The 27,852-nt window shown below is 34.5% G+C and overlaps 1 protein-coding gene across 3 annotated transcripts; it reads right to left on the reverse strand.

Moving 5' to 3' along the window:
- Nucleotides 1-5,385: 5,385 nt before the first annotated feature.
- Nucleotides 5,386-27,707, reverse strand: LOC7472565 (inositol hexakisphosphate and diphosphoinositol-pentakisphosphate kinase VIP2). Of its 3 annotated transcripts, none has more exons than XM_024599716.2 (30): nucleotides 27,370-27,707; nucleotides 27,177-27,236; nucleotides 27,049-27,095; nucleotides 26,651-26,734; nucleotides 26,115-26,178; nucleotides 25,542-25,695; nucleotides 24,848-24,918; nucleotides 23,757-23,861; nucleotides 22,629-22,721; nucleotides 21,450-21,524; nucleotides 20,729-20,814; nucleotides 19,828-20,034; nucleotides 19,645-19,744; nucleotides 18,426-18,496; nucleotides 17,830-17,911; nucleotides 13,884-14,042; nucleotides 13,659-13,701; nucleotides 12,671-12,753; nucleotides 12,488-12,550; nucleotides 12,339-12,413; nucleotides 11,916-12,041; nucleotides 10,878-11,119; nucleotides 10,579-10,623; nucleotides 9,833-9,899; nucleotides 9,390-9,461; nucleotides 8,612-8,865; nucleotides 8,477-8,534; nucleotides 7,517-7,684; nucleotides 6,589-6,663; nucleotides 5,386-5,860 (listed from the first exon to the last, which is right to left on the reverse strand). In XM_024599716.2, the coding sequence occupies exons 1-30, from the start codon at nucleotides 27,451-27,453 to the stop codon at nucleotides 5,591-5,593; spliced, it is 3,183 nt and encodes a 1,060-aa protein (XP_024455484.2). In that variant the 5' UTR covers nucleotides 27,454-27,707; the 3' UTR covers nucleotides 5,386-5,590. The 3 variants fall into 3 exon arrangements, with proteins under 3 accessions (XP_024455484.2, XP_024455485.2, XP_002305988.4); XM_024599717.2 differs by having other exon boundaries at nucleotides 5,386-5,863; nucleotides 27,388-27,704; XM_002305952.4 differs by having other exon boundaries at nucleotides 5,386-5,863; nucleotides 27,370-27,704.
- Nucleotides 27,708-27,852: the final 145 nt, after the last annotated feature.

Genomic DNA, 27,852 nt, shown 5'->3' on the forward strand with positions numbered 1-27,852 from the left:
GTAATACTCATACAATCATTCGTCACAATTACATTCAATAAGACACAACAGTAGATCCTACGTAATACTCATACAATCATTCATCACAATTACATTAAATAAAATACAATAGTAGATCCTTCGTAATACTCATACTACCATTCATCAGCAGCTCAAATTCATAATAGCCCAGTCAACATCTCATAGTCAGTTTAATATTCATCGCAACACAATAATATATCCACCTCTAACAAGTCATTTCAGAACATTAATATTTTCATCATTGTTTCAACATTCAACAAGAACCCAATCGACATTTCATAGTCGTTTCGACAATCATCAAGACTTCAATCAAACACTTTATCGTCGTTTCATCATTCAACAAGGATTTAATAAATTATCATCATAAATAAATTATTTCAAAACATAAACATCATACAAGAAAAAGGTGGAAACCACCTACCCATTCCTCCTGTAGGGTGTCCTTGCTAGATCGAAGGTCCGATCATGGTCGCTCCACCTAACATGTCAATGGTCACAAATCAACACATTTGCATTCTGAAAACACATTCATCACCATACCTATTTCAAGAATCCATATGTTCACATGCAAATGTTCCACATTTTACAAAATCATACATGAAATTGTTACAAGCATATAAGTCATTTATGACCGGGGAGTCTATTGTAGAAAATCGACAGCGAAAACTGGTTCGCTGCTAGCTGCACAATTCGGCAGCGAAACTGATTCGCTACAAGCACCACAATTCAGCAGCGAAAGCAAATTCGCTGCAGGCCACACAATTTGCCAACGAAAGCAGATTCGCTGCGGACAACACAATTTTGCAGCGAAAGCAGATTCGTTGCGGACGACATAACTCGGCTGTGAACACTGATTCGTCGCAGACACTAGAATTCGGCAAAAAAAAATTCGCTGCGGACAATACAATTCAGCAGCAAAATTGGTTCACTGCAGGCAACACAAATCGGCAGCAGAATTGATTCGCTGCAGCCACCACAATCCAACAGTGAAAACTGATTCGCTGTCGGCACCACAATTTGGCAGCAAAAACTGGTTCGTTGCAGGCCACACAATTTGGGAGCGAAAGCAGATTCGCTGCGGACAACACAATTCAGCAGCGAAAGCATATTATTCGCTATGGACAAAATAATTCAGCAACGAACACTGATTCGCCACAAACACTAGAATTCAACAGCAAAAACTAATTCCTTTTTCATTGCGGACGACACAATTCGGTAACGAAAACTAACTCTCTGTAGGAAACACAATTCAGCAACGAGACTGACTCACTGCTGACACAGAAATTGTTGACGAGAACTGAGTCGCTATTGATTCAGAAATCGTCAACGCAACCCTTGTCGCTGCCGACGTGACGGAATCATTTCTGATTCGACTTCTTCTCTTTGGCCAAGTGTAAAGCTTACGCTAGGCTTTTCTCCTTTATAACACTTCCTAGCCAAAACCTGTACACATAACGACAACAGTCATACTCGAATTCGTATCACAAAAGCATGAACAGTGCACCATCAAATCTCAACATGCATATTTGATTTAGGTTCTTCTGACTACTAGCTCAAGTTATACAAATCCATTCATCACACAACAAAATCAATGCATTATCAAGGGGCAATTTCCGTTTCAGCTGCAACATGTTTCTTCAAGATTTATTATCAACATATTTTCATATAACTACATCAACCAAACATGTTGAATCACACCATTAGCTCAAGTATAATTCTATTTCGGTTTCACATGATCTAACATCTCTAACAATGTTATCATCTATGCATTTTATTCCTTTAATCCCTATTATGTCCATCCCTCAACAAGGCCAACCAACTTTCCAAGTTTGTGCATTCAAATTTGCAATATTTCTTTTGTTAAATATTCTGGAATTAGGTCCCCTATTCAGCCCCGTTTTTTGTCCCTCCTTTTTGCTTAGTTCTTTTCTTAACAGTTGGAGTAAAATTCCTAGGCCATACATCCATAGTTTTCTTCTTCCTTTTAGTTTCAAGGCCTTAAGAAAAGGTGGAGGAGGACATGGTTCATACCTCATGAATTTAGTATTTTTGGGACAGGTTTGACAGCATTCCTTCTGCTCCCGATTTGCTTCTTCCTCTTTCTTTCTTTTGGTTTCTCCTCCTCCTGTCAATTTCCCACCGATTTTAGCCCTATACTCCCTTCATGTTTGCAGCTATCCAGCCTCCTCTCAAGCTCTCCCCTCTCTCTCTCACGCTTGAGGCACATGCAGCAGAGTTGTTGAGCTCTCTTTGGGAAAGAGAAAAGAACAAGAGCATGCATCTCATTTTGGGAAGAGGGAAGGGGGGCAAGAGCATGCAGCTCGTTTTGGGAAGAGTAGGGAGTCACCCTTTCTCTCTCCTTGTATTTATAGCCCCCAAAGTGTGCGGGGGTGTTTGGGACCAAGGTTGTCCTTACCCTCCTTTTAGGTTATCTTGGGTTGGTTTCTATTCTCATTCTCCCCTAGGATAGGTTGGTCCAATTCTAATTTGTGTTAGGTCTTACAATGTCGTTGCCAATTCAGAAATCGACAGTGAAAAACTTTTTCACTGCCGATTCAGAAATCGGCAGCCATCTGTGCCGCTGTCGGCAGCCAAAAATTATGTCGCTGTCGATTCAAAAATCAGCAGCCAAAAATTTTTCCGTTGCTGATTTAGAAATCGACAGCATGGTGGAGTCATTTCGGCTTTAGTTCTCTCTTCTTCTTGTTTTTTTTTTTTTTGGTGTTTACAATTAAAAACTTAATCTCAAACTAAGGCAGATAGTACCTTCACAATACTAAACAAAATGTACGCGTCTCAAGATTTCAAACCTTAAGAAAGGTAAATCATTCTCACTCAATGACAAGAAAAAAACGAATAGGAGAAGAAAATAAATAAAGCAGAAAGATAAAAGATTGCTTGTAAAAAGGAAATAAAAAGCAATACTAAAATAAGATAGTTTGAATAAAATTGCATAAATAAATTACAAGTATGAAGCTGATCATCTTTTTATTAACTGGATGACATATTTACATTATATTGATATAGTGTTTGAATCCTAATACAATATATGTCCTTGTTGATAACTATATGAATCATAACTAATCTAGCACTTCGATCAACTCATTTTATTGAGGACTCCCATTCTAAATAAGATTGAACCTTCTGGTTGATTGTGCAAACTTAAACTCCTATAGCCAATTCCATTTGGTCGATCATGACTCTTAATTAATTAGAACTCTTTAAGCATGATCAATTATATTGTTCAAGATCAATTTTAATGTTTAAAAATAGTGAACACGTGAATATTTATTTTTTGTGTAAGCAATATCATATATAATTATTCTCAAAGTAATTGCAAACATTACCATAAAAATCTCTAATCTTATTTAAAAATGCAAGGTATAATCGGATGGATTTTTAAATATCATAGTAATTATTAATTGAAAGAGTATTCTATTTTAAAATATATATATATAAAAATAAAAAAGGTGAAAGGCTAAGTTAATAAAGCATGTGTGCTTTTAGGCTTGGGAGACCAAACCTGTGCACCTAACTTTTAGAAGAAGAAAAAAGCCTATATACACATAGGCCTAGAAATTCAAGCTTACACATTTGGAAATTGTTTTCTAAAATGAAGTAGTTTGCTGCTACAATTTTTTCAATCACCTCCAATGGTTAAGAAAACCAGAGTTAGAGTATTCAAAACCAAAATTTTAACTTGTTAGAACACACCAAAATAACATCCTCGAAACCTAAATGATCCAACTCTTAACCACAAAATGCACTCTAATAAGCTTAAAAACTCAAAATCAAAACCAAGTCATAACAAAATTTTCAAAGTTGAATCTACCTTTTTCAAGGCCAAACAACCTTTGTTGAACTCTTCTTATCAAGACGAAGTTATAGATACCAAGATTGGTGGTTTTGGTGGTCAAAACAAGGCTTATCAAAAAAAGCTTTATCTCTCCTCTCCTTTTCTAGTAACTTTCTCTCTCAAACTTCAACTTTGAAGGATTGAAAGATCAATGCTCAAAATGAAAAGGTTAGAAACTATTTGGACCAAAATGTAGAAAAACATGCCTCTTCATCAGTAAAAAAAAAAAATGATTGTTTTTTTATTAAGTTTTGTCCTTGTTTTTTCAAAAAAAAATTTTACTATAACCTAAAATTTTATTATGATAATAGAGATCTTTAATTTAATGTGAGAATAACCTTTCAAGCATCAAATAAAAGCATGTGAAGCAAACAACTCCCAACACATAAAATCATGCCAACACAACTTGCAATGATGAAATAACAAAGAAATAAAGTTAAGTGTAAAGCGAATTAAGAGACCAAAAAAGAAAAAAAGTTTATATATCGTGATGTGAATAATGAAATGAGAGTTTGTGAACGGTGTTTACTACAGTAATTTGCTAGAGTAAACACCTAGTATTTTAGTTTCTTTCATAGTTGTTGTAAACTTTTCAACAATATTATTAAATTCAATTAAACTCAATGAATCATCATAACCCGATTGTTGGGCCTAATCAAGTTTTTAAGCAAACCTTGTAGGAGTTGATCAAGTGTGGCTTAGTTGACTTGGTGGGTGCACTTTCAAATTGATTAACCTAAAAACTTGTCTTCACTTTTATTAAGAAAATATATTTTTTTAAAAAGTTGATTTAATATTTTTATAAAATAAAGTTTGAAATGGAAATGATTTTCAATGACCTAGTCAAACAAGTAAATTCACCCAACCCCTTGACCTTGCTTTCTAAAACCTATTTTTAATCAAATAAATTATTATAAATGTAGACATTTGTAAAAAAGACAACAATTAAAACTATTAAGGAGAAATGTATTTTTTTTTTTCATTTATATTTTTGTTTTTGTTATGGTAATTCTTTTTAATTCAAAAGCTGTTTTTTTAATAGTAGCATAATTCAATAAATAAATAAAAATAGTAAAACAATTCAGAGAAGCTATATCAATTTGGAATAAAAAGAAAATTAATCTATGGTTATCTCCTCAACTATATAAAAAGATAAGGACAACATATAGAAAAACTTAAATAAAAAGTTTATAATGAGAAAATAAAGAAAAAAAATATTTATTCTCATTTAATATTAATAAGCAAATTATCATAAAAATTCTACATTTAAGAGTAAAATAATAAAAATTGTTAATTCAATTTATTTTTATATGTATTCCAAATAATATAATTGAATTCTATTTTATTATTTAATATTTATTTTAATACAAAAATAATAATTATTATTTTAATTCAGCATATGATTTGATTTTAATGACTGTTAAATTTTGTCTTATTTACAAGCGTGTTTAGTGAGATGAACTCCATAAAAATGGATAGAGATAAAAATGTTCAAGGCTTAAGTGGTGTGACAAAAGAGTAGACATGGAATGGCATAAAAGGGATCATGTGCGTTCCAGACATCAAAGCACTATCCGACTATCCAATCCTGTATTGTTCATGTATGAAACGCTAACCTTAGGCATATCCCAGAAGAAATCAGATCTCTTTAATGAAGTAATCTGTGAACATGGAATGTTCACTTGTGAAAGAAATATGACAGAATTTAAGTAGCTACTTTCCATTAGCACTTGCATGCTTGTCATGCTTATGGAAGGGCCAGAGATTAACAAGGCGCTCAAGGACTGCTGCACTTTTTGAGAAGTAGCCTGAGAATCCTGCAGGGGTGGAAGGTGGAGGAAAGTCTTCCGCTGGCATAGCAAAAGGACGAAACATCATCTCCATTTTCTCTAATGTTAGATAGGATCCCACTTCTTGCAGCCTTTCTGGACCCATTATCGGAAGAGTGTGCTCCTGATGCAATGAGATGGCCTCACTGTCGTTCTTCTGACAAACAAAACAGAAACAAACTTGAGCTTGTTAAGATGGCTCATTCAACTACGCCTAGTTCAAATAGTATTGTGTACTAATAATATCCATAGTATCAGATCATTTTGGAAGACAATGAGGTCATCTTGGTAGAATGTAACAAACACCAGCGAACAATAGAAGAAATCCGGATGTTCGACTCTCTCCTTTAAGCATGTTTGAAATCTGTTGTACAATCTGAAGGAGTCTAGACAGTGCGTTGATAGCGCCACCACTTGTTCACCTTTACAGTGTGAAAAGAATTAGTGATAGAAGGGGAGGAAAGGGGACCCAATGGGGAAAATTTTACCTTCCCTAGTTTGTTTGGATAATTAAGGGGAGTGAAGGGGATAAAATATCTTTATTCAGAGACGGGAAGGTAATCAATGTTAAAGGGTTATTAAGACCCTTTCTTTCAGTTGGAGGAGAGATAATGATTTTTCAAGTTTAATGCTTTGCTAAAGTGAGATTCAATTTGCATTTCCAAACATTAAAAGAAAATAAAGGGAAAAATATTGCTACTCTCTTTCCTTCTTTCCATGTATATGACGATAAACTTCCTACATAAAGTTCTGTGGCAGCTTTCCCACTGTAATTTTTACTTTCTTCCTTTTCCTTTGGGAAAAAATTAAAATTAAAATGAGAAAACCAGAGCAGCACAATTACCTGGGAACTCTCTTAGCAACAAATGAATATATGCTTACCTCCAATGGAGACAAGTCTGCACCACGGCTGAAAGTCATCTCTATGCGGAACCTTTTTGGGTCTTCTAAAGCGACCTGCAATGTCAATTTTTTAAAAAACAAAAAAAAAAAAAACTGGCTTCCTAAGTCTAAGAACTTATTATCTCCTACTGAAAACATAACATGCGACTAACGGACACCATTCTAATTAGTCTACTTCAACCCAAACATATTGAAAAGCCTGGAAAAGGAACCCTTCTAGATGTTGAAGGGTCAACATATTGCACAAGATGTCAATCACAAATTGTGTTTCCTACTCACAGACATGAAAATGAATGGGAGACACTTTCCATCAGATTGAAACCATTTGAGGCACAGTACCCTTCAGTGTGAGTAGGAAAACCAGTCCCTGTACATTTTGATCCAGTTGAGCACAGTCTCGTTTTCTTTCAGGCCAGGGAGTGGTTCTACTCTGCTCCAAAATTCAAGGAATTGCACTGCACCTACTCCCACACCAGAATTTTAAACTGTGCATTAAAGGAGAAGGTAGCAGGTCCAACTTTAAGCTATTCGCATACAGCTGTATTTGATTTAGTGGCCAGGAAATCAGTTTCCTCAAAGTTAATACCACATGGAAAATATGAAGTTTCAGGTTTGAAAATGACTTGGAAACCCCCCTTTCTCTATAACTCAACCAGAGAGACTCAAAATCATGACGACTTCCAGTTAAACACTGGCTTCCTGCTAGGTTCCTAAACTGAACTAGTTCAAGGCCATAGAAACCAGTTTCTGGGTTGGACAGCCAATCAGGGCAACTTGAAGAGTACACTGGCTCTAGCTTTGACTGAAATAATTTTATAGAAATAACGGTCAAATAAGCGAAAAAGAAGCAAAGATAATTAAGGTAATCAAGTAGAAAGAACATTCTAAAAATAGTGAGTGTTACCACCTCAGTATTCTCAAACATCCTAAGTACAATATTGCTCATGTAATCAAGCTCCTTGGTTTTGTATAAACGCTCCAAGGCACTATGGCAAACAAGGCTATCCTCTCCTTGAAGAGATTCATCCAGGTTACAGTAACGGAGAACATTCATAAGGGAATGGATATGTGATTCCTGTCATCAAAGTTGCATGATATAAACTTCTGAAGATATAATGTGTCATAAGAAAAAAATCATTCCTGTGTATCTGTATGAAAAATAATTATTTTGCTTATATCCAATTAAAGTTAATATTTCAGATTGTGCAGAACTTAACAAAGTCAACAATGATGAAAAGTAAGAAAAAACTTGCACCGTGCACTCAACATATCAGTGGCAATACACCCCTTTTTTTGCCAAAGTGTGAAACGAAAGAAGTAAACCTTGTTTCATTGAAAGAACTTGAAGAATTGAGTCTATAAAAGTCGCTATTCATCAACATTGGGGGTTCTCCTCCCCATCCCATCAACATCATTAGCACTGAGATACAACAGTATTAACAGCAGAAATATTCAAAAAAGAAAACCAAAGTTTTAGTCTAATAATTGGAAATCCCATATTAAAATTTGACTTCAGAAGAATAAATCCGGTCTTTTAAGACAGCTCTGTACTTGAAAAGTGATTAAACATTTTCTAAAAAAAACCGAAGAAATTTCTTTTCTTTTTTTCTTTTTGCCAGAGAAACATAAATCTGTCCTCTTCATAATAGAATTTAAGCAGTTAACAAAGGATCCTTCAACCCTCTGGCCAAAAGTTGAGATAGTGAGATTATTTAACTGATCGATAGGTGTCTATATTAATTCCAAGATCTTAACAGAGATGCAAGTATTACCCAAAATTGTTTCATATTTTACGTAAAGTGTTGAGAGAGAGAGAGAGAGATGTATGTGCTGTTGTAGAAAGCAGGGGACAGGGTATTTTTCTTACCGATGTAAAATAGAGGCGTGTACGAACATGGCGGTCTGGTGTCTTTACATTTGCATACCTGATTAAAAATGAACATTATATTAATCAGTTATTCTATATAAAGTTGAAGCATCCATTAAAGGTTGAAATATTTACTTTGGATCCAAACGGTATTTCGTCTCTTTATCATCATCATCATCCTGATCCATTGATATTTCACTAGTGGTGCTAGTTCTTCTCATGTCTTCATTCTTGATGAAAAGCTTCGACTGATAATCTGTGTCTTCCTTATCATTCTTCTTAGAAGCTGATTGTTGATCTTGATTACATTTTAATTCAGCAACACTAATGGCTTCCTCAAGTGTGTTCCTAAGATCAATCAATATTTTACCCAACAGACGTCGAGCAATCTGAATTGCAAAATAAAAACAGAAAAAAAACTGAGTATCTTCAAGTATGTATCGGTAAATGAATAGAGTTAGAAACAATATATATTAGAGACTAAAAGCAATGCAAGAGAATCAACAGATTCACACACAAAGGTGAAGGAAGTCAATCTTGATTATAACTCCAAACATCAATCAATCTTGTAGTGCCCTAACCTGCTTCTCCCACCCTGTCCGGATCTCTATTACTCGGGGAAGGATGTTAATATAGTGTTCAACAGTTCACATGTTGAAACAACAATGTGACTTCAAATATGGGCAAACAACCTAATGGTAGTTTACGCTGTGATCAAGCCATTGATCTAGCCTGAGTATATATAATTGTATGAGTATTTGGTATCTTTACTCGAGAAATATTTATCAGAATGCTCATGGTTAACATCAAAAATACGTTTGCCAAATATGACATACTGAAGAAATAAAGCATGCCTGTCAAGTTAATTTATTTTGTCAGGTAAAATGTGGAAGCATCAAAAAAGGTACTTCACCTTTGAGCCAATCTTCAATTTCTGCTTTGGATTAATTCCATACTCGTTAGGAATGACACCATCAGCAAGTAACTGCAATAAAAATTTCAACACTCAGAGAAATACATTGATGAACCAATAATTGCAGATTGCTATGCATATTTGCAAGAGAGAATTGATTAGCTATGTATATACTTCTTTGCCTCTACAAAAAATATTTCATATAATCAACAGTTATGTCAAATGCATTCTTAATTCAAGATACAGGGACCGCACACTAAAAAAGAAGCCAGATATTGCCATCTTAATCAGCATATCATGGGAGAACAGATTTACTATATCTTTATGACATTCAGAACCACAGTAGTAAAGTACACCATATCTGCTAACGATGAATAATAACAGACAAATATGAAATCCTAAGTTAAAAATGTATAAATTGTTGGATTAGAGTCCATTTATACCTGAGCAACTTTGAATAGTTCATCCAGCCCCTCTAGATTAAGGTGAGCATTGTGCAACAGATCATATCTGTAAATGGTAGATCAAATAAATAAATAATGTAACAGTCAGAAAACAACTACAGTGAGAAAGGCATAATACCAGGAATCTTCTATAAAATTAACGTGCCAAAGGTGTTTAAATAAAGACAAGTCAATCACCACCGGTATAAATTAACTTTGATTTCATGTCCATTTTGAAGCAACATTACAAATGAACAAATATAGATATCCTGCTTCGACATGCATCCGTCACCCTTTCATATCAATGCAGTGAATATCAGTCATGCCAACATGCATAGGCAAATGGATGTCTTCTTAATTCTTCGTGCATTTGACATGTAGCAATGCATCTCACTATATATCAATGTCATTACTGAGCCCATCCAGACCAGCACAAATCAGCCCAAACCATCACAACTTGTGTGTAGTCTCTTAATCTCAAAGATCACCAAATACTAAAAAACACTAAATGGACAGGAATTAAGACAATGAGAAAAACACATGATGCGAATATGCAGTAGAAACTGATAACACAAGAAGAATGTCAACATTCATGACATGTACACAAACATAAAAAGTGTAGCATGGCTTAAGCTTAATATGATTGGAGGAATATTTTTCACATCCATGATGGTTAGAAGGCAATAATTTTGTATGGGTGCAGTATTACTTTATAAGTAAGCATAACTTGGGAATAGAGAACTTACTTGCAAGAGTCATAAATATCAGGGATTTGTGTTATGTCAAACCGTCTGCATGTAAATCAATAATTAAGAAGTGTTGAACAATATGGCAGTTTACCAGAATTGCTCTATCTTATTAACAAAAATACTAAAAAAAAATTGTTTTTGTTAAAAAATAAAGATGCTGAAATGCCATATTCTTGAAATGGATTACCTTCAGATAATATTAACATATATGTAATAGGAAATGCAAGAGCAATAACCTGAATTATTTACACCCATCACACAATCAACAACCAACACAAATAATAGCAACCACTTACTCTTTGCGTTCATTATACAAGTCTCTTTCAAGCTTCTTCCAGCGAGCATACATCAACAGGAATCCCTCACTTCCACATGGTAATCCAGCAGCAATACGATCTATATCAATGTTTGTTTTACCGAGAGCCTTTGCTTGGTCATATGGTGGAATTACATCGTATGAGCTTGTCTCTGTAAGTTCTTCATCTTCATCCATGGCAAGTAGTCTCACTTGTTCTGTCACCTTCTTAGTCAATTTTACCTATCCACATAGAGCCCACAAGGAGAGGGAGGTGAGAAGTTTGGACGAATTTTCCATACCTAACAATGAAATACAACTCATGGAAATCTAGTAAAATAACTTGAGAAATTGTTACGTAAGAGAAAGGAAATAAAAAAAAACTAGTCACAAAGGTAGGAGTTTTTATTACTACACAGTGTAACAGCCATATATCAACTAAAAGTGAGCAGAAGGCACACTACATAGTTGGTTTAACAAAGGAGACCTTTTCCTACTACCCAGTACGAATTCTCTTCTTATATGAATCACTTAAAACCTCAAATTCATTAAGGAAACACCTGGGTCCATATATAAATGACAATAATGATAAAATTATTTAACAGTTATTTTGAATGCATACAAATACAATAATGATAGAGGAATTAATCATAAATAAAAAAAACTTAGAAGTGAGTTTTAAATCAAAAATGATTTGAAGAGAATCATTCAATCAGTTAATAATGAAGTTAAGACAGAGTTCTACTCTAAATAAATTAAACTTCTTTTTCTGAAGTGGTGCAACACTTTGCATCTACAAGAATAAAAGAAATTTGAAGTTATAAGCCTGCTCTAACCTAGATCAATGCAACGTTTTCCTAAAAAATAAAACAAATAAAAAATATAATTCTTGCTGCCAAGGCCTTAAAGTAAAAATGAGTTTAACGAGTGTGTTTTGTATTATTAATATAGGCATGCACCGGCACAAATATCCACACATGCGTGTGAACCTGTGTTTATAGCATTAGGCTAATCGTGTTTCACTTGCAAGAATAATCACCAGGTTAGGGAGAAGTTCAGAAGCATTTGAAGGTAGTCCAGCTCCATCAGTCATCCAAGGACATTCAGAGGATCCATTGCTATTAACTATCTTTGCAACAGAAGTTATAATCTCATTCAACCTAGCCTGCAAAAATCAATAAAACAAAAGGAAATCACCGTTATAATAAAGCAGAACATCATTCCAGAATTTTGGAGATAATTGAGCCTAGCAAACAATCAAGTAGAAGAATGCAATTAGTTTATTCATATCGGAGACATCAAGCAATGTTCAATAATAATGGGAATAGAAAAATACTTGGGGTATGAGCATCATCTGAGTTTAACATTTTTTGGGTAATAATCTTAGTTAATTACTGGATGCTAAATTCAGTCAAGCAGAAGACAACAGAGGTGCTAATGCATTTCATGGAGCAAAACAAACCTTGGCTTCTTCCATCTCAATGCTGGCATTGTCAAGTCCATCCAGCATGGAGGAATCCTTGCTAACAAGAGAAACCTTGATAGAGTTTATTTAATCAGTTAAGAACTCAATATCCAAAAGCGGTCAAAACTAAAGAAAATACCACAGACCAGAATTGGCGTTAGCGGTCCTTCCAGGTCAAGGAGGCCCTTTGCAAATGCCGCTGCAGACATCTGTCAGACACTATTTGTGAGTGATGTGTGGCAATTCAGTTCATAATTGGAATAGCACCCAAATAAGAAAACAAAGCGACCTAAGATCAATTACCATTTTATTTATGTGAAATGCTATACCTGTACACGACCTTCATCAGAGCTGTAAATTTTAAGGTCGTGACGATATGTACTATGAAGACGAAGCAGGCCTGTCCCTTCACCTGAAATTTTATACGTCTCCATCAAGAGAAGCAAAAATAATAAATCTTGGAACTGCAATCACCATAGTTTATGTTGCTCTGCTTGTCACTGATAAAAGGACTCCCAAGTCCAAACTTAAAAGTGGCATGCATCCATTCAGGGAAAAATTCATCCTAAAAAGATAATAATTACTAAGTGCACTGGAGAACATGTGGCAACAGGATCATAAATCTATGTTGTCCAGGATAAAGCCATTTGCATTCTGGTAAACAGCCATGGCCTAGAAATTAAAGATGGCATCGCATCGATCGATAATATCTTCTATTGAGGAGCTGTCAACAAGCATGAATGGCTAAATCAAGAGAGATGACATAAGTAGTGAAAAAAAAAAGGTCTACCAGAACAGTTAAACCACGAGGAAAAACCATAGGCAGTTAAAAACTAAAACTGCCAGATACTAAAGCCCAATAACTCCCAGAACTGACTACATAAGGACTTCAAAAATTGCCCTTGCAGGGATGGAAAAGCAGCACTACAACTTGGTAGCCTAGTTGAAATTGCCTGAACTCCCATATATGTAGCTGAAGTCACCTATAATTCATTTAGTTGAAAATCTTGTGCATATTATATAATCAACTTGTGAAAACATATCAAACAAAAACACTGCAGATTACATTTAGTAAAGCTGCCAATATACTGAGGCATTCATGGTGACCTCAAGAAGCAATTAATTGAACAAGGAACAAGAAAAAATTCTGAGCAGAATAATTAGACCTAAACTAGAAGTTCTTGTCAGTCATAGATGGCCGAATAACACCTTTCAGCAAAATGTTGGAAGAGAGGCCTAAGAAAATCTTGGACATACATATGACTAATGATCATTATCTCATTTAAAAGGAAAAAAAAAAGGGTTCATTATCTTGACCTGGATACATATTATTTCGAAAGTATCTACCCAGTTCTTCTGCCTGAAAAGACATCAGAAAAGCAGAAATGAAAATTTTTTAAAAAAAAAAAGTAAGAAGGTTATTTACAGTGAAAGGTATGAAGGATTTTCCGTAGTATTGCTTCATCGGAGCAATCCTTGGATTGTCACTATGTACGCAAAATAAATTAAATATGAGATCAGCAAGACATCGATAATTAATACCTGCTTTCTGCCAGCATGGGTAAGAACACCTCCATATTTAAGAACCATGAGAGCTTCAACTGGTCGTTCTTCCTCACCTTCACCATTACTTTTCGGAACTTTAACCCACTTTAGAGGTTTAAGCTGGACCTTCCTATAAATACCAGAGAAATGTCCCCCCTGGAATAAGAAAGAATTCAAACACCAGAAACATAATAGCAATATGTTAGGATACTTAAACAATATATTAGATATGGCAATTTGAAGATGCTAATCAACTTTGTTTCTTAACAGCATTTTTCCTGCATTGTTGAAATACTTTCACAATTGCTAAATGCAAGTTGAGCCATTAACATCAATGCAATCAAAATGGCACAAGCGTATAGTGAAGATAAAAGTAGGGTTTTCAAGCCTTAAGGTCACAAAACAAACTATAGAAATCTAGAGAAAATTCTCTGATTTTTATTGAATCTGAATAATAGTATTGATCTCTATAAAATAAACTAGATATTCCTATTTATATTAGTACCAAAATCTTTTATATGAAATAATTCCTAATTAAAACTTACTTAATTAATAGAATTCATCTAGCATTAGAATTTCAAAGTAGTAAAATACTAATTAAATTAAAAGTCCTAAGCTAAACTGGAAACAACTAATTGAAATGCAAAATTTACTAAGAAAATAATTAAAATAGGAAAACAATAACTTCATGCTTCAATCTAGTTCATAAACTCTTGGGAAAATTATCCTACATCAGTTTTCCCCACTTTAGAAAAACTCATCCTCGAGTTGAGTTCAGTATCTAGAAAGTACTCATAAAAATCAGCAACATTGAAGGTCTTTGATATGCCCATGCTATCCGGAAGATCAATAACATAAGAATTGCCATTGATTTTCTTCAGCACCTTATATAGACCATACTTCATCTTTAGTTTATTATAAGTGCCTACTGGAAACCTCTCCTAGCACAAGAAAATCATGACAGTGTCTCCTTGAAACAATTAAACTCGCCTAACCTTGTCTACCGCGTGCTTATTTCCAGCAGCTATTTCTTCCAGTTTCCTCCTGGCCTTTTGATGCATAACTTGCACCTATTCAGCCAAATTCTCTGCTGACTTCCTAAACCTAGCAGCTTTAGGCAGTGAATTTAGATCAAGTACATGATTTGAAGGCTTCATGAACACAATCTCAAATGGTGTCTTGCCAGTAGCATTATGCTTGGAACTGTTGTAAGCAAATTCTGCCTGAACCAAGGCAACATCCCACTATTTAAGCTTATCTCCACAAATGACACGAATCAGATTGTTCAAAGCTCTGTCTAGAAACTGTTAGGTGTTTGTGGATCAGTAGTATTATTAAACTTCAAGGAGAATTTAAACATCTTCCACAAAGGTAGCCAAAAGTGACTAAGGAACCTGGTATCTCTATTAGACGTGATGGATTTTTGAACACCATGCAACCTCACTATCTCCCTGAAAAAGTCTAACCACACTAATCGCATGTATAGCCTTCTTACAAGGTATAAAGTGTGTCATCTTTGAATATCTTCCCAAATATGTTTAGGCAAAGGTTGAGGCATGTATAAGCCAATGTTTTGTGATTGCCCCTTAGTTGTTTGACAAATAAAACAATGTTGAACAAATCTGTTGGTATCACGCTTGAGATAGGCCAGTAATACTTATCCTCCAAAGCTGACATTGTTTTATCTCTTCCTTCATGACCCTTAAATCCGTACCATGCAAGTCTCCAATCAATTTCTCATGTAGGTATGTGCAAGGCATACACAATCGATTACCTTTCATTAAGTAACCATCATGTATATGGAAATCTCTATCAGCGCGACCATTAGAACTCTTCTCCCATATCTTCTGAAAATCAACATCTTAAGCATATAATTCCTTCCGACACGTAAAAACTAAAATATCGCTATAAAACATGATTAGTAGGGCACCTCGCCTACTCAGATGCTGTTTGTTTTTGCGGTAAAAACCGCGCTTCATGATTTTTTGAAAAAAAAAAAATTTGCTTGTACTTTTTTTTGGATCGTTTTGATGTACTGATGTCAAAAATGATTTTAAAAAAAAAAAAAAACATTATTTTCATGTATTTCTAAGCGAAAAGAACTTTAAAAAGCAATCGCTATCATACTCTGAAACACTACCTCAATGCATCAACCACTTTGTTCTGAACTCCAGCTTTATGCTTCAGACTTGAACAAAACTTCTAAAGGAATGTAATCCACCTAGCTATCATATCTATACTAATTTTCTTCTGACTATTCAAAGACTTCAAAGCTTCATGATCTGAATATAAGAAAAAGTCTCTATTGATCAAATAACGCTCACAAATTTTCAAATCCCTTATCACAAAGGTTGAACCCTCCTTTGATAATCAAATCTTGTATTGGTTGTATCCTGCATCAACAGCTCTGCTGTTAAAGCCATATTTCACACATTAGTAGCATTCAGCAGCATCTAAAACCCAATTCTATCTCTAATGGCAGGTTTCAATCCCTCTACATATCTAGCAATATGTTCCCTATCAGTTTCATGCAGGTCATTTCGCTCTGCTAAGCGCAAAAACTTCGTTGTATATCATGCATGGTTTGAAAATCTTGAGAGCACCTCTGATACTTATGGAACAGAAACTCAACATAATCAAGGGGCAAAAATCTATCTCTCAACAATTGTTTCATCCGTTCCCAAGTCTCAATAGGTCTTCTACCCTCTCACCTCCTAGTCTCCAATAGTTTATCCCATTATACTAAGGCTTAAGGTTTCAATTTAAACTTTACAGTTTTTACCATTCTCGAATCTGAAATTCTCGTATACTCATAAAATCAATCACATTTAGCTAACCAATCAAGGAACTCCTCTACTCTTTTATCACCACCAAAAGGAGAAATCTCAACCTTCATACGATAATCTTGATCATACCTATTATTTCCAACAACCTTACCTCGATCCTCTTCATTAGACGAATACTCGTAGTCATACTGACCGCGAGGATTTGCATGAGCTGATTCATTGACATGTTGGCTGCGAGCATCATACTTGGCGCATGCCTCTCTTCTTCCCTAGTTCATGTTTTCGTGCAACCCTAGTGTCTCAAGCCTGGTTGTAAGGTCATTAACTCTGGTATTGATGTTGCTAAACCCAGTATGCATTTGCCCTTCTAAAGTTGCTATCACTACTAAATGGCAATCTAGCTAATCTCAAACAGACTACATCCTTTGATCACTGTCACGGAGATGATTGTCACCAAATGCTCCACGATTCTCTTCACGGTTCATCACCGATCTGAATGTTAAGCCACTCTGATACTACCTAATGTAGTGTAAAGTGAAGATAAAACTAGGGTTCTCAAGCTCTAAGGTTACAGACTAGACTGTAGAGAAATCTAGAGAAAATTCTTTGATATTTTTATTGAATCTGAATAATAGTATTGATCTCTATAAAATAAACTAGACATCCCTATTTATATTAGTATTAAAATTCTTTATGAGAAAGAATTCTTAATTAAAACTTACATAATAGAATTAATTTAGCATTAGGATTCTTAAATAATAAAATATGATGCAGAACAATGCCCAATGGTGTCCCCACCAAAATACTAATTAAATTAAAAGTTTTAATTTAAATAGGAAATAAATAATTAAATCCAAAATTAACTAGGAAAATAATTAAAATAGAAAAACAGTAACTTCATGCTTCAATGTAGTCCATAAACTCTTGAGATAATTGTTTTACATCACAAAACTTGACTAACCTTGTAACCATAAATCACCAAGATTTCATCCAGCCTAAACTCATTTATTAAAACAAAGAGAAGGAATAGCCATGGGTAAATGAAATGGAACAAGATATGAACCCATAGATATACAGAAGATAAACTTGATCATAATAAACACGAAAAGTGACAGGATGTCTTGCATAAATGAAATATTCAAGACAAACAACAAAACCTCCTCAAGAACTGCTTTAACTTGACGTAGCTTTTCAGCATGCTCAAAGTCTTCTGCCTCACTATCACTTTCTCGACCTGGCCTATATAGCAAAAAAGAGGAGTAAAACCATCAAAAAACCATAATCAGCATTGAAAAAAAGTTATATATGGACAATGAATCTCCATTTTCATAGCAGCCTGGCTAGATATGACATGAAGACCAGTCTCAATACTATGACAGAACCAATACTCAGTGCTCTGAAGCTTGTGTCCCTATTTCATTTTAAATCACGAACTTATGATCAATATATATTTCAGAAAGCAGATCCTCATGCCCTAAATAAAAGTTGAACTCCATCTTCCAGATTATAAGCATCAAGTAGACAAATATCTGCTGTCATGTATGAATACATTGGCAAAGCTTTAATGCATGACACTAACAATGATAATAGATCAGCCACAAAATTTATTAGCAAAGAGCATTTTAAACAAACTGTTGATGGTGGTAATAACCAAACATTTTGAATGCCACATTCATGAAATTCTATAATGTGTATCATTAAAAGGTAGAACAATAATAAAAGCACAAAGGAATTGTTGAATTTCAAATGATACCTTGTACGAGGTACAAGTATTCGTGTTGCATCAAGCAGATCTTGTAATTGAACAGCACTTTTAAGTTTTGTCTGAGGAAGAAGGGAAAAAAACTGATATAAAACAACTTGGTAGGACTACAAGACAACAGAACAGTAAATGAATAAAAAAGGGATAAAGATATCAGCAGTACAGTTACTTTTAGGAATTTTCTGATTGAGCCCTTGTATTTCAACTTTTGGCAGAGAGAGTTAATACAACTAGTCTCTGTCTAAAAATGCAGCTGATATGACCATTATCTAATGATATATGTCCATTATGACAATATGTGTGAGACACGTCATCAAGATGGAGAAAAATGGCCTAAAACATCAATTAGTTTTGTAGATTAAGGAAAATGCTAACGACACTTGCAACTACACAAGTATCCAAAGCTGGGCTACCCATGCCAGCTGGAACTCTGGCCCCACAAACTTATTCCCAACACTGTAATGATGGGGAAGAATCAAGGGAGGTCATGCCATAAAGGGAAATAGACGAGAAGGCAAAGACATAAAATGGGTTTTATTTATTTTTCCTCAACATAAAATGGGAATCAAATAAACTAAAAATAAATATGAAGAGGGTTTTTGATCATCAAACTTCTAATCTCCAAACACTTGATTATTTTTCTTATCAACATTCTAACCCCAAATCTGATTTATATTTTTGATAAACAATCTCATATCTCATAATTTATTTCAGCTCAATGTAAAATGAGAATCAAACAAACAAAAATGGGATACGAAGAGGGTTTTTTATCATCAACCTTCTAATCTCTAACAGATGAATATTATTTTTTATCGACATGCTAATCCCAAATCTGATTTATCTTTTGATACACAATCTCATATCTCATATATAATTTTCTGTTCCATTTTTTTTTTTTTTTTTCAACTCTATTTTTTCATCTATATATCATATATCTAAATTTGGATAATGATGATGATTAACCACATCACTCATTGATGTGCCAACCAAATTTTCTCCATCTTGATGAGGTTTGTGCCACATGTAATGTCACAATTAGATAGCAGCAACACAGGTATTTTTAAATGTAGACTAAGGATATGAACTTATTTTTTTCTTTTAGAAATATACAAGTGTATTTGTCAAAATATAAAGCTAAGGACTCAATTAGAAAACCATTAAATGAACATGTACCACTGATGTCTTTTTATCCCAATAAGAAAGGAATCACCTCAGATCTGGGTCGTCCCCCATTGTACTTTAACATCAAGTTTAGCAGCTTTTCCTCAGTAACCTTCAACTTCACCTTTTGTTTGGGAGTTCTATCACCACTGCCCACATAAAACACAAATAAGAAGGGAGATTTGAAAATCTTAAGTGAAGTAAAGATGCCAAAGAAAATGATATAACATACTGCCGAATAATGGCAATCACACAGCGTAGCTCCTCAGACTGCCCAAATGTGCCAATAATCCCACTACCCTGACGAGTTAATCCCTCAGAAGGCTGGACTGGTTCATTGACTTTCCATGGTAAAGTGGGCGGAATTGCTGATGAAAGGTGAGGAGCTTTTGCATCCAAAAGCAACTTTCTCAGCACACAAGCAGCATCATCATAATATCTGTATTGAGAATGGAGATGGTATGTAAATCTAAAGAGATTGCAAGAATCGTGGAAACTGTAAGAACAAGAAAATAAGTAAACCACAGAATGTAAATCAAATAAAAAGAGATAACTACAAAAAGTAAAACATTCTATTAATTTCATAATTTTATGTATTATGCCAATGCGATAAAAGAAATGAAGACATCGTAATTAGACCAAATAAACAGGTTGAGGAATCAGGATACATTTATCAGATTTTGTTTTTAGAAAAACTGCAAGGAAGCGATTGCTTTCAGAAGTTTTCTTTATTCTAGAAATTTTACTCACATGAAAAATTAGAAAAACATGTTTTACTAACCATGAATTTTCCAAAAAAGAAAACAAAGGCTTATTTTGGTTTGCCCTTCAGATAGTAAAAGAAAATGAGATAAAAAAAAGACACAAAAAACAGCACTTGCTTTCTAGGGTTGGGAGTATTTGACCAACTGTCAGTAGTTCCAGAAAAGGAGAAATAGAAAACACTTGTCTAAGAAAGTAATTTTCATTTTACAATCCGTAAGCGTGTTTCTACTGTTTTCTGTTTTCCAGAAAAATGGAGATTTTCCACAAGTAGACAGGTAACTTTTTAGACTAAATTGGAAACAGCATACGACTGGTTGAGCAAACATTAATGAAACTAAAATTGACCAAAAAAATATATTGACCATTACTTGTAGGAATTTTTCACAAAACTCCATCCATTTACATCACAAACATATGATCGTCCTTCACAACGCAGGAGATCAAACCCACAAACCTGCAAGCAACAAGTATAATTTAGAATTGACTAGCAATACAATATCAGTAAGGAATTAGCACTACTAATATGAAAATAAAATACATGAATCACATGGAAGGTTAGTGCACTAATTCATGGGAAGAAAGTTTAGTAGTTAGGAATATCCAGCATTGAAATGATGAGCAACCACAAACTATGTACTTAAAGACGACTTTGAAGAAGACACGCAAGTCTTAACCAGGAAGTCTAGGCTAAAGCAGTTGTACTAGCAAGAATCAAGAGGCTATTGTTGAGTTATTAGTCAATTTTTTCCCCAAAAATAAAAATTAAAAAAGTTCGCATAAAACACATCTGACAACACTAGCAAAATGAGCTCATTGCTCTGGATAACTAAATCATGTCGGGTAAGAAACACCAATGAAGCAACCCATCTGATGCACCTACGCTTATCAATCATCATTGAATATTTAGCACCACTCATCATTGCAGGAGAAAGGAACTATTGCACTTTGCAAAAGCAATAAAAACTAAAACAAACAGAAACCAGTCTGCATATGATATTCATGAGTAGACACAATCAAGTTAAGTAGAACGATGATATCTTGGAAGCCAGAAAAACATTAATTAACTAAAACCAGATTGAGATCACATACAGCCTGGCTAAATGCAATGCAAACATCTCTTGCCATTTGCTTCTCATTAGGTGTCAGTAACACAGGATACCTCACCTGTCAAACACAGTAAGAGTTAAATGAGGGCCAATCATCATATAACCCTAAACCTGGAATATAAATGCATAAAATCAACCAGCAGTGTCATGACTTCTGATTGCAGTATACATGCATTGGAATAAGAGCACGTGTATGTATGTATGCAGGCGTGCATGTATACTGGAATTTTTACTTCTCTTATTTAATCCTTTTCTTACGAGTTTAGCAATCCATCACTTGAGAAGCAAACTTAGTTCAGTTAAGAGTAGTCAAATGAACAAGAAAAGTTTAAAGGGTAGCCTGACAATGCCTCGCAATTAATACACAAAGTTAAAATTCAAAACTTAAAATGTACTTATGTTAAAGTTACTGGAAGAGTCAATTCAATAGAAGCAATATGTCAATTCTGACACCTACAGCCTAAAAGCATTATTGAACTACGAGACATGAAAAAGAAGCATTTTCCAATTTATGAGAACTATACCTAGCATGCTGGTACTCTAAGGGACGTGATATGGTGAGAAGAGGCAACTGTACATTGCTTGGCTAACTAGAAAAAAGAACTACTGCTCTTCAGTTTATATCTTTTTTTCCATAGCATCTGTTTTCCTAAACTTCATAGCATATGGCTTTCAATGCACTATTTTCCAAAGTATAAAAAGAGAAACATGGACCTCACATCCCCAAAAGTGGTCAAACCATCTAAATATTTGCCTAGTGGGTATCAATAGTTACATTACTCCATAATACTTCTCTCTGTTTTTTCTCTTTGGTATTCCTTATGACATCAAATCAAGCATGCACAGGTAAACTTTAAAATCAGTTACAAAATTGACTCTTCAACCATGTTGTAACTCTAATTAACTGTATTTCAACAAGTTGGAACGCCTAAACAAATCCAGTTTTCCCATGCTTTAATATCTCACAAGATAGTCAGATATTTGAGAGAAACAATAAAATTTTTAGTGCATTAAAAAAACAAAAACACAGCAGAATACAAAGAAGCAGCTGAGAAATTGAATCTGTGTGCATCATCACTCATCCACACATACAATATATATATAGGGAGGGAGGGAGGGGGGGGGATTTATTTCAGTAGACTATATTGCTACAGGGAATTACTTCCTTTCCATCAGGATTTCGCATGACAACACCATCAACAACAGGAGACTTCCTTGCCTCAGCATGTGCATATTCAGGACCAACAGTGTACACCTATAATCATTTGTAAATGTCAGTAACAAGCAAAAACAAGATGAAGAATTGAATCCTGCATAGAAAACACAATAACAACTGATAGCATAAATGTAATCGTGCTAACACAAAATATTTTCAAAAGAAAACAACCTATGGATTCAGAAAGCAGGATAGAACTGCAAGCAGCATGGACTAAAGCAATAACAGACCCACACCACTAAAGGTTAATAGTGAGCCAAAAATATTTGAAATACCAGACACTTAAGAAGACCCTGAGATGTGATGCAAAAAACACACACATCATACAAAGTCAATTCTTTAATAGGTTTCTGACAAATTTGGTAAATTTAACTACAATAATCCAAGGGAAAGCCCAAAAATTTGCAAAGGAAGACCAATCAAAAAATGAATATAGAAACAATGTAGACATAGCATTCCTTTTTTCACATAACAGGTAAAGTTCAACCTAAAGCAAAGCTTGATTCCTACTTGAATCCACAAGTTACCACAGATTTCACACTGCACATTTCACTATACAAAATTAGATTTGACGAGCATTTTCTCTTAGGAAAACACAAGTAAGCCACATCTCTCATAATGCAATACATGTTCCTGTCTTATATCACTGGTCAATTATGCATCTTAACAGCTTATTTCAGTTTAACTTGACTAAGCATTTATATCAGTTTATAGGTTCAGAAGTTTTGTTCATCTATTCTATTTCCCTCTCTTATATCTGTGATATTATTGTGACAGGTTACAATTTAAAAGATAAACACAGCTGAAATCTATAATATTCTCCATTTGTATTGCTGCCATGCAATCAAATTCAAATCCTAATAACATGGTTAAATTCTGTATCTTCTCTTCAAATTGAAATTGATCAGCAAAGGAACCTGGACAAATACCCCAACTATTTCAAATCAATCACAAGTTCTGATGAGCTTTAAAAACATATAGCAACATAGAAAAATGTAAGCTACATCCTATCACAGAATTAATGAGTAAAACAAAACTAAAAGGGCCAACTTTTTACAGAAAACTATATACAACCTTCACATCTGTTCCTCCAGTTGGCATAAATTCTTCATATATGTAAGAGCCTTCACGCCTCACTCTTCTAACCTCTGGATGGAACTCACTTGACCGATTACCAACCTGCAATAAGACCTGATCATGTAAGTGTACTGTGATAGATAATGAAAATACAATGGATCAGCAAATACAAAACCATTCCAACATCCAAGCCATCAGGCATCTTGAAATGTGAGATGCAAATAACTATATGCAAGTATGACTGGAAGGTGTGCCTTAATAATTCCATAGCCATGCACAAATAGGGTGGAAAATACATGTATCTAGCAAAAGAAAAAAGGCCACACCGAATACCAGTTCAGATTATGGATCGATATCCTTGTCTATATACCAGTTCAGGGACAGTATTGGTTCAAACAGTTTAGTTTAGACCAAAACCATCCAACCAAACCGAATTTTTTTTTCAACATTTTGAACTGAACCAAATGAAAATAAAAACCAATCAGTTTTGTTTGGTTTGGTTTTACTTTTTTTTAAACCGAATGAGTCCAAATGGGCCAAAAAAAAATGGGCTATTTTCATCAAAGCTTTGATTTTTTTTAGACAAAAATTAGGTTGTTTGGTTCGGTCTAATTATATAGTCTCAGATTTTTCGGTTTGGTTTTGCAGTTCAGTTTTGTCAGTTTTTTGGTTTCTAAAACTAAAACCAAACCGAACCAAATTTCTTTAAAAAATTTATATCTGAGATTATCCAACAAATTCAGTTTCTCGGTTTTTTCAGGTCAGTCTTTTACGGATATTCTGGATAATCTAGTTATTTTGCTCACCCCTAATACCAGTAGAACCAAGTAGACAAATAAACAAAAAGGTAGAATCAACCGAGGCAAAACAGCAGCAAAAGCAAATTGGGTCTAAACCAATCCCCATTAGTGTTTTCCTATCTTTGTAAATATTTTTATGCCTCAAATTCTTTCATATGAGAAGCACCAACGCTTTAAGAATGCCTGCATAGCATTGCAGATTTACTAATGTCATCGGGGGAAAAAGAAAGACAAAGAAACAGAGTTTAGCTACCAAATTAGAAAAACAAAAGTTGTTGATAAACCTACCTTCCTAAACAATTCCTTCATACCTCCACCTGCTGAACTGGGATAATATATCATGATACTATGGTCATCCCCTTCACAAAAGTACAACATGGGAGTCATTGTCATGCATGCTAATTGTAAAGAAAGCTCTTACAAATTAATGTAAGTGCAACATGGAATGAATACAACAGTTCATAACTACAAAATAAAAAATTATAGGCAGTGTCTATTTAAAGCAACATCTTTATGCAATCCAAGCACATTAGTCCATCTAGGACTTCTAAGAAAAGAGAATCATTTAATCGATCAATATGACGGGCACAAAACACATCACTGTTTGTACAAATTGATGACTTCAGAAACTGAGAATATCAGAAAAATGGAAACACTGATTCATTGCACAGTTTTATTTTTTGGAGGTAGAAATTCAAAACGATAATAATAAAGCTGTCCATACACAACACAAAAAAGTATTGATGAACTAAGTTCTCTCATCACTGAATAATAATTATGTCCAAAGCACTAAGTTCTCGCATCAGATACACGCACTTTATGTCCAAAGCATGAATAATAATTTTCCTAGCAAATAGAGATAGCAGTCCACTATACAAGCATCAAGCAAAATACATGGAGCGATGCCGCATTGTTTAGCCAAATCTTAATGAGAAAAACAGCATAAATCACAGAACTTGATAAATGTATGAAATATGCTCACCGTCAACAGGCTTCTCTACAAAGGGTTTCCAAAAACGACTTCCATGTACCTCAACAAAATCTTCTTCTTCGAAAAAACAATCCAGCTCTTGATATGGAAATTCCCTATTAACAAGGGCATATCTCGGGACAGGAATTCCAAACATTTCAAGACGCTTAAATAGCCACAACAAATAGAAAACAATTGATTAGCTTTAATAAATTAAGAAATAACAATGCACATGCACAGCTCAATTAGTCATTAGTAAACTCCATCGATGAGGACTGGCAGATTTAAGGAAATATATTTTGCAGTGCAATGGGTTCACCCCTTTCAGTAGAGGACTGACCAATCATATGGTCGAGCACTTGCCTCAGAACCCTCAGGAAAAAAAAAGAAAAAAAAAAGAATAACTGGAAAGCATTCTTCAAGAGGAAGAGTAGAAAATTGTTTGTTGAGCGGGCGCGCACACGCATGCGTGTGTGTGTGTCATAATAAACTATTGTACCAAGGCATGCAATATGTCTTACAAAGCAGGTGTGAAACACAAAACAAAGAAATCCTGAGGATAAGATGGACGTTTAGACTTTATACCTCGTACACCTTCCGCCGGTCATGAAGAAGATGTTGCGGCTCCAACTCATTCACTAGAAAAGGCCTGAGTCAAAAGCATGAGCAATTTAACAGTGAACAAATGTGGATAGACATGAAGCAGCAGCTTGTGCAGTGGGGCAAATAAGGTCTATCAGGAACAGTGGACTTAATATAAAAGGAAAGTTAAAGATACACAAGCATGGCATTCTTCAATGCAATGAGATTGAACAGCGACCAGGCAGGATTACACTACTGCACAAAATTTTATTCCACCACTTCATAATTTTCTACTCACTTTTTAATGGATCAAGAAAAGGTTCATTCCTTGTCCATATTCACATGTCACTGATAAAAGCAACAAAGTGCAAATTATAGATGAAAAAAAGCATCTAGACACTAATAAAAGATTTCAGCTTCTCAAAGGTGAGTAGAAAATCATTTGCGTGTATGAAGTTTCCAGTTGACTTTCATCTCAAGAAGCATGTGCAATTCACTAATCATTTGAACTTGGAACATGAGCAAGAAATGCTACTTACTTCCTCAAAGTGGCATATGCCTCAGCCTTTTCAAGGGGATAACCAGAGGAATAGAAAGCAATCAAGCAATCGCATATTGGCCAGCTGAAACGAGTAAAGAGTGCAACAAATCAGTCAACTTCCTCGAGGGCAGTGAAATAAAAACTCCAAGGCTGAAGCCGCAACATGGAAGGTAAAATTTAATTTATTTAAGAAGAAAACAGGCAAATATAAAAACAAAATGCCAAAATAAACAACATTTAACGATCATCAATTCTGAGTATAAAAACTGAAAATGTGGATTGATTTGTCAAAATATAAACAGCAAATAAAATCCAAGGATCCAGTGCATTTTTTTATTGCAATTGAAACATAATAAAAGTCTAAAACAATCACATAAAAATAAAATCCAGTCTTACTTCTCAATTGGATCTTCAAGAATCACTTTATCCCCGAAATGTATAACCTACAACATTACAAACACAAAAAACAAATCATAAAAACGAAAAAGGAAATTATAAATTCAAAAAAGAAATAGTAAAAGCACCTCAAATTCACCAAATGCTTGTAATCTTTCAAGAATCTGTCCCATTGGAGCTGATAACAACTGAAGAAACCAAAAAAAAAAATGTATGTGTTATTAAAGCAGTAGCGAAATGTTTTGATTATATTAGTAATGATTTTTATAGTTTTCGGTTTCTGGTTTCGGGATAGAAAAAAAAAATAAAGAGAAACAGAACCTCGAAGCCGCATTTCACCTTCTTTTCCATCACACAAACTCCAATTTTTATCTTCCCCCCCTCTTCTCCTCCTTCTGCCACCATCTCCACGTCTGCGCTTGGTTTGTTAGTTTGTTGTGATTTGGTATTTATATACGACGGGGAGGAAGCAAACAGAGAGAGGGAAAGAAAACCTCCATGTGTCTGTTTGTGTGTGTATATATAGTAAGTAATATGGAAGAATCGGGAGTGTTTGGAGAGAGGATTAGGGATGGATTCTGGAATATGCAATTTGTTTTTTTTATGGATGATGAGGACGTGTAAGGGTTTTTGGATTTGTAACTGCTTCTTCTTTTTTCAAATTGATTGCTTCTTGTTATGTAATAATTTCTTTAAAAGAAAAGTGGCCCAGAGTCAAGTATGAAATTCCAACTTCTATTGGTAATCGATTGAAAACAAGAATTGAATTATACGAGATTTTATGTTTTGTTGTTTCTCATGTAA

The sequence above is a fragment of the Populus trichocarpa genome, chromosome 4 (assembly GCF_000002775.5).
Source record: "Populus trichocarpa isolate Nisqually-1 chromosome 4, P.trichocarpa_v4.1, whole genome shotgun sequence".
NCBI classification, from domain to species: Eukaryota; Viridiplantae; Streptophyta; class Magnoliopsida; order Malpighiales; family Salicaceae; genus Populus; species Populus trichocarpa.

Bases quoted from the DNA above. Each gene is read 5' to 3' on its own strand.
- LOC7472565 (XM_002305952.4), bottom strand. From the start codon at position 27,453: ATGGTGGCAGAAGGAGGAGAAGAGGGGGGGAAGATAAAAATTGGAGTT. The intron at 23,862-24,847 runs GTAGGTTTATCA...GTCTTATTGCAG, and splicing joins TGAAGGAATTGTTTAGGAAG to GTTGGTAATCGGTCAAGTGA. The intron at 19,745-19,827 runs GTATGTTATATC...TTATGTGGGCAG, and splicing joins GTGATTGCCATTATTCGGCA to TGGTGATAGAACTCCCAAAC.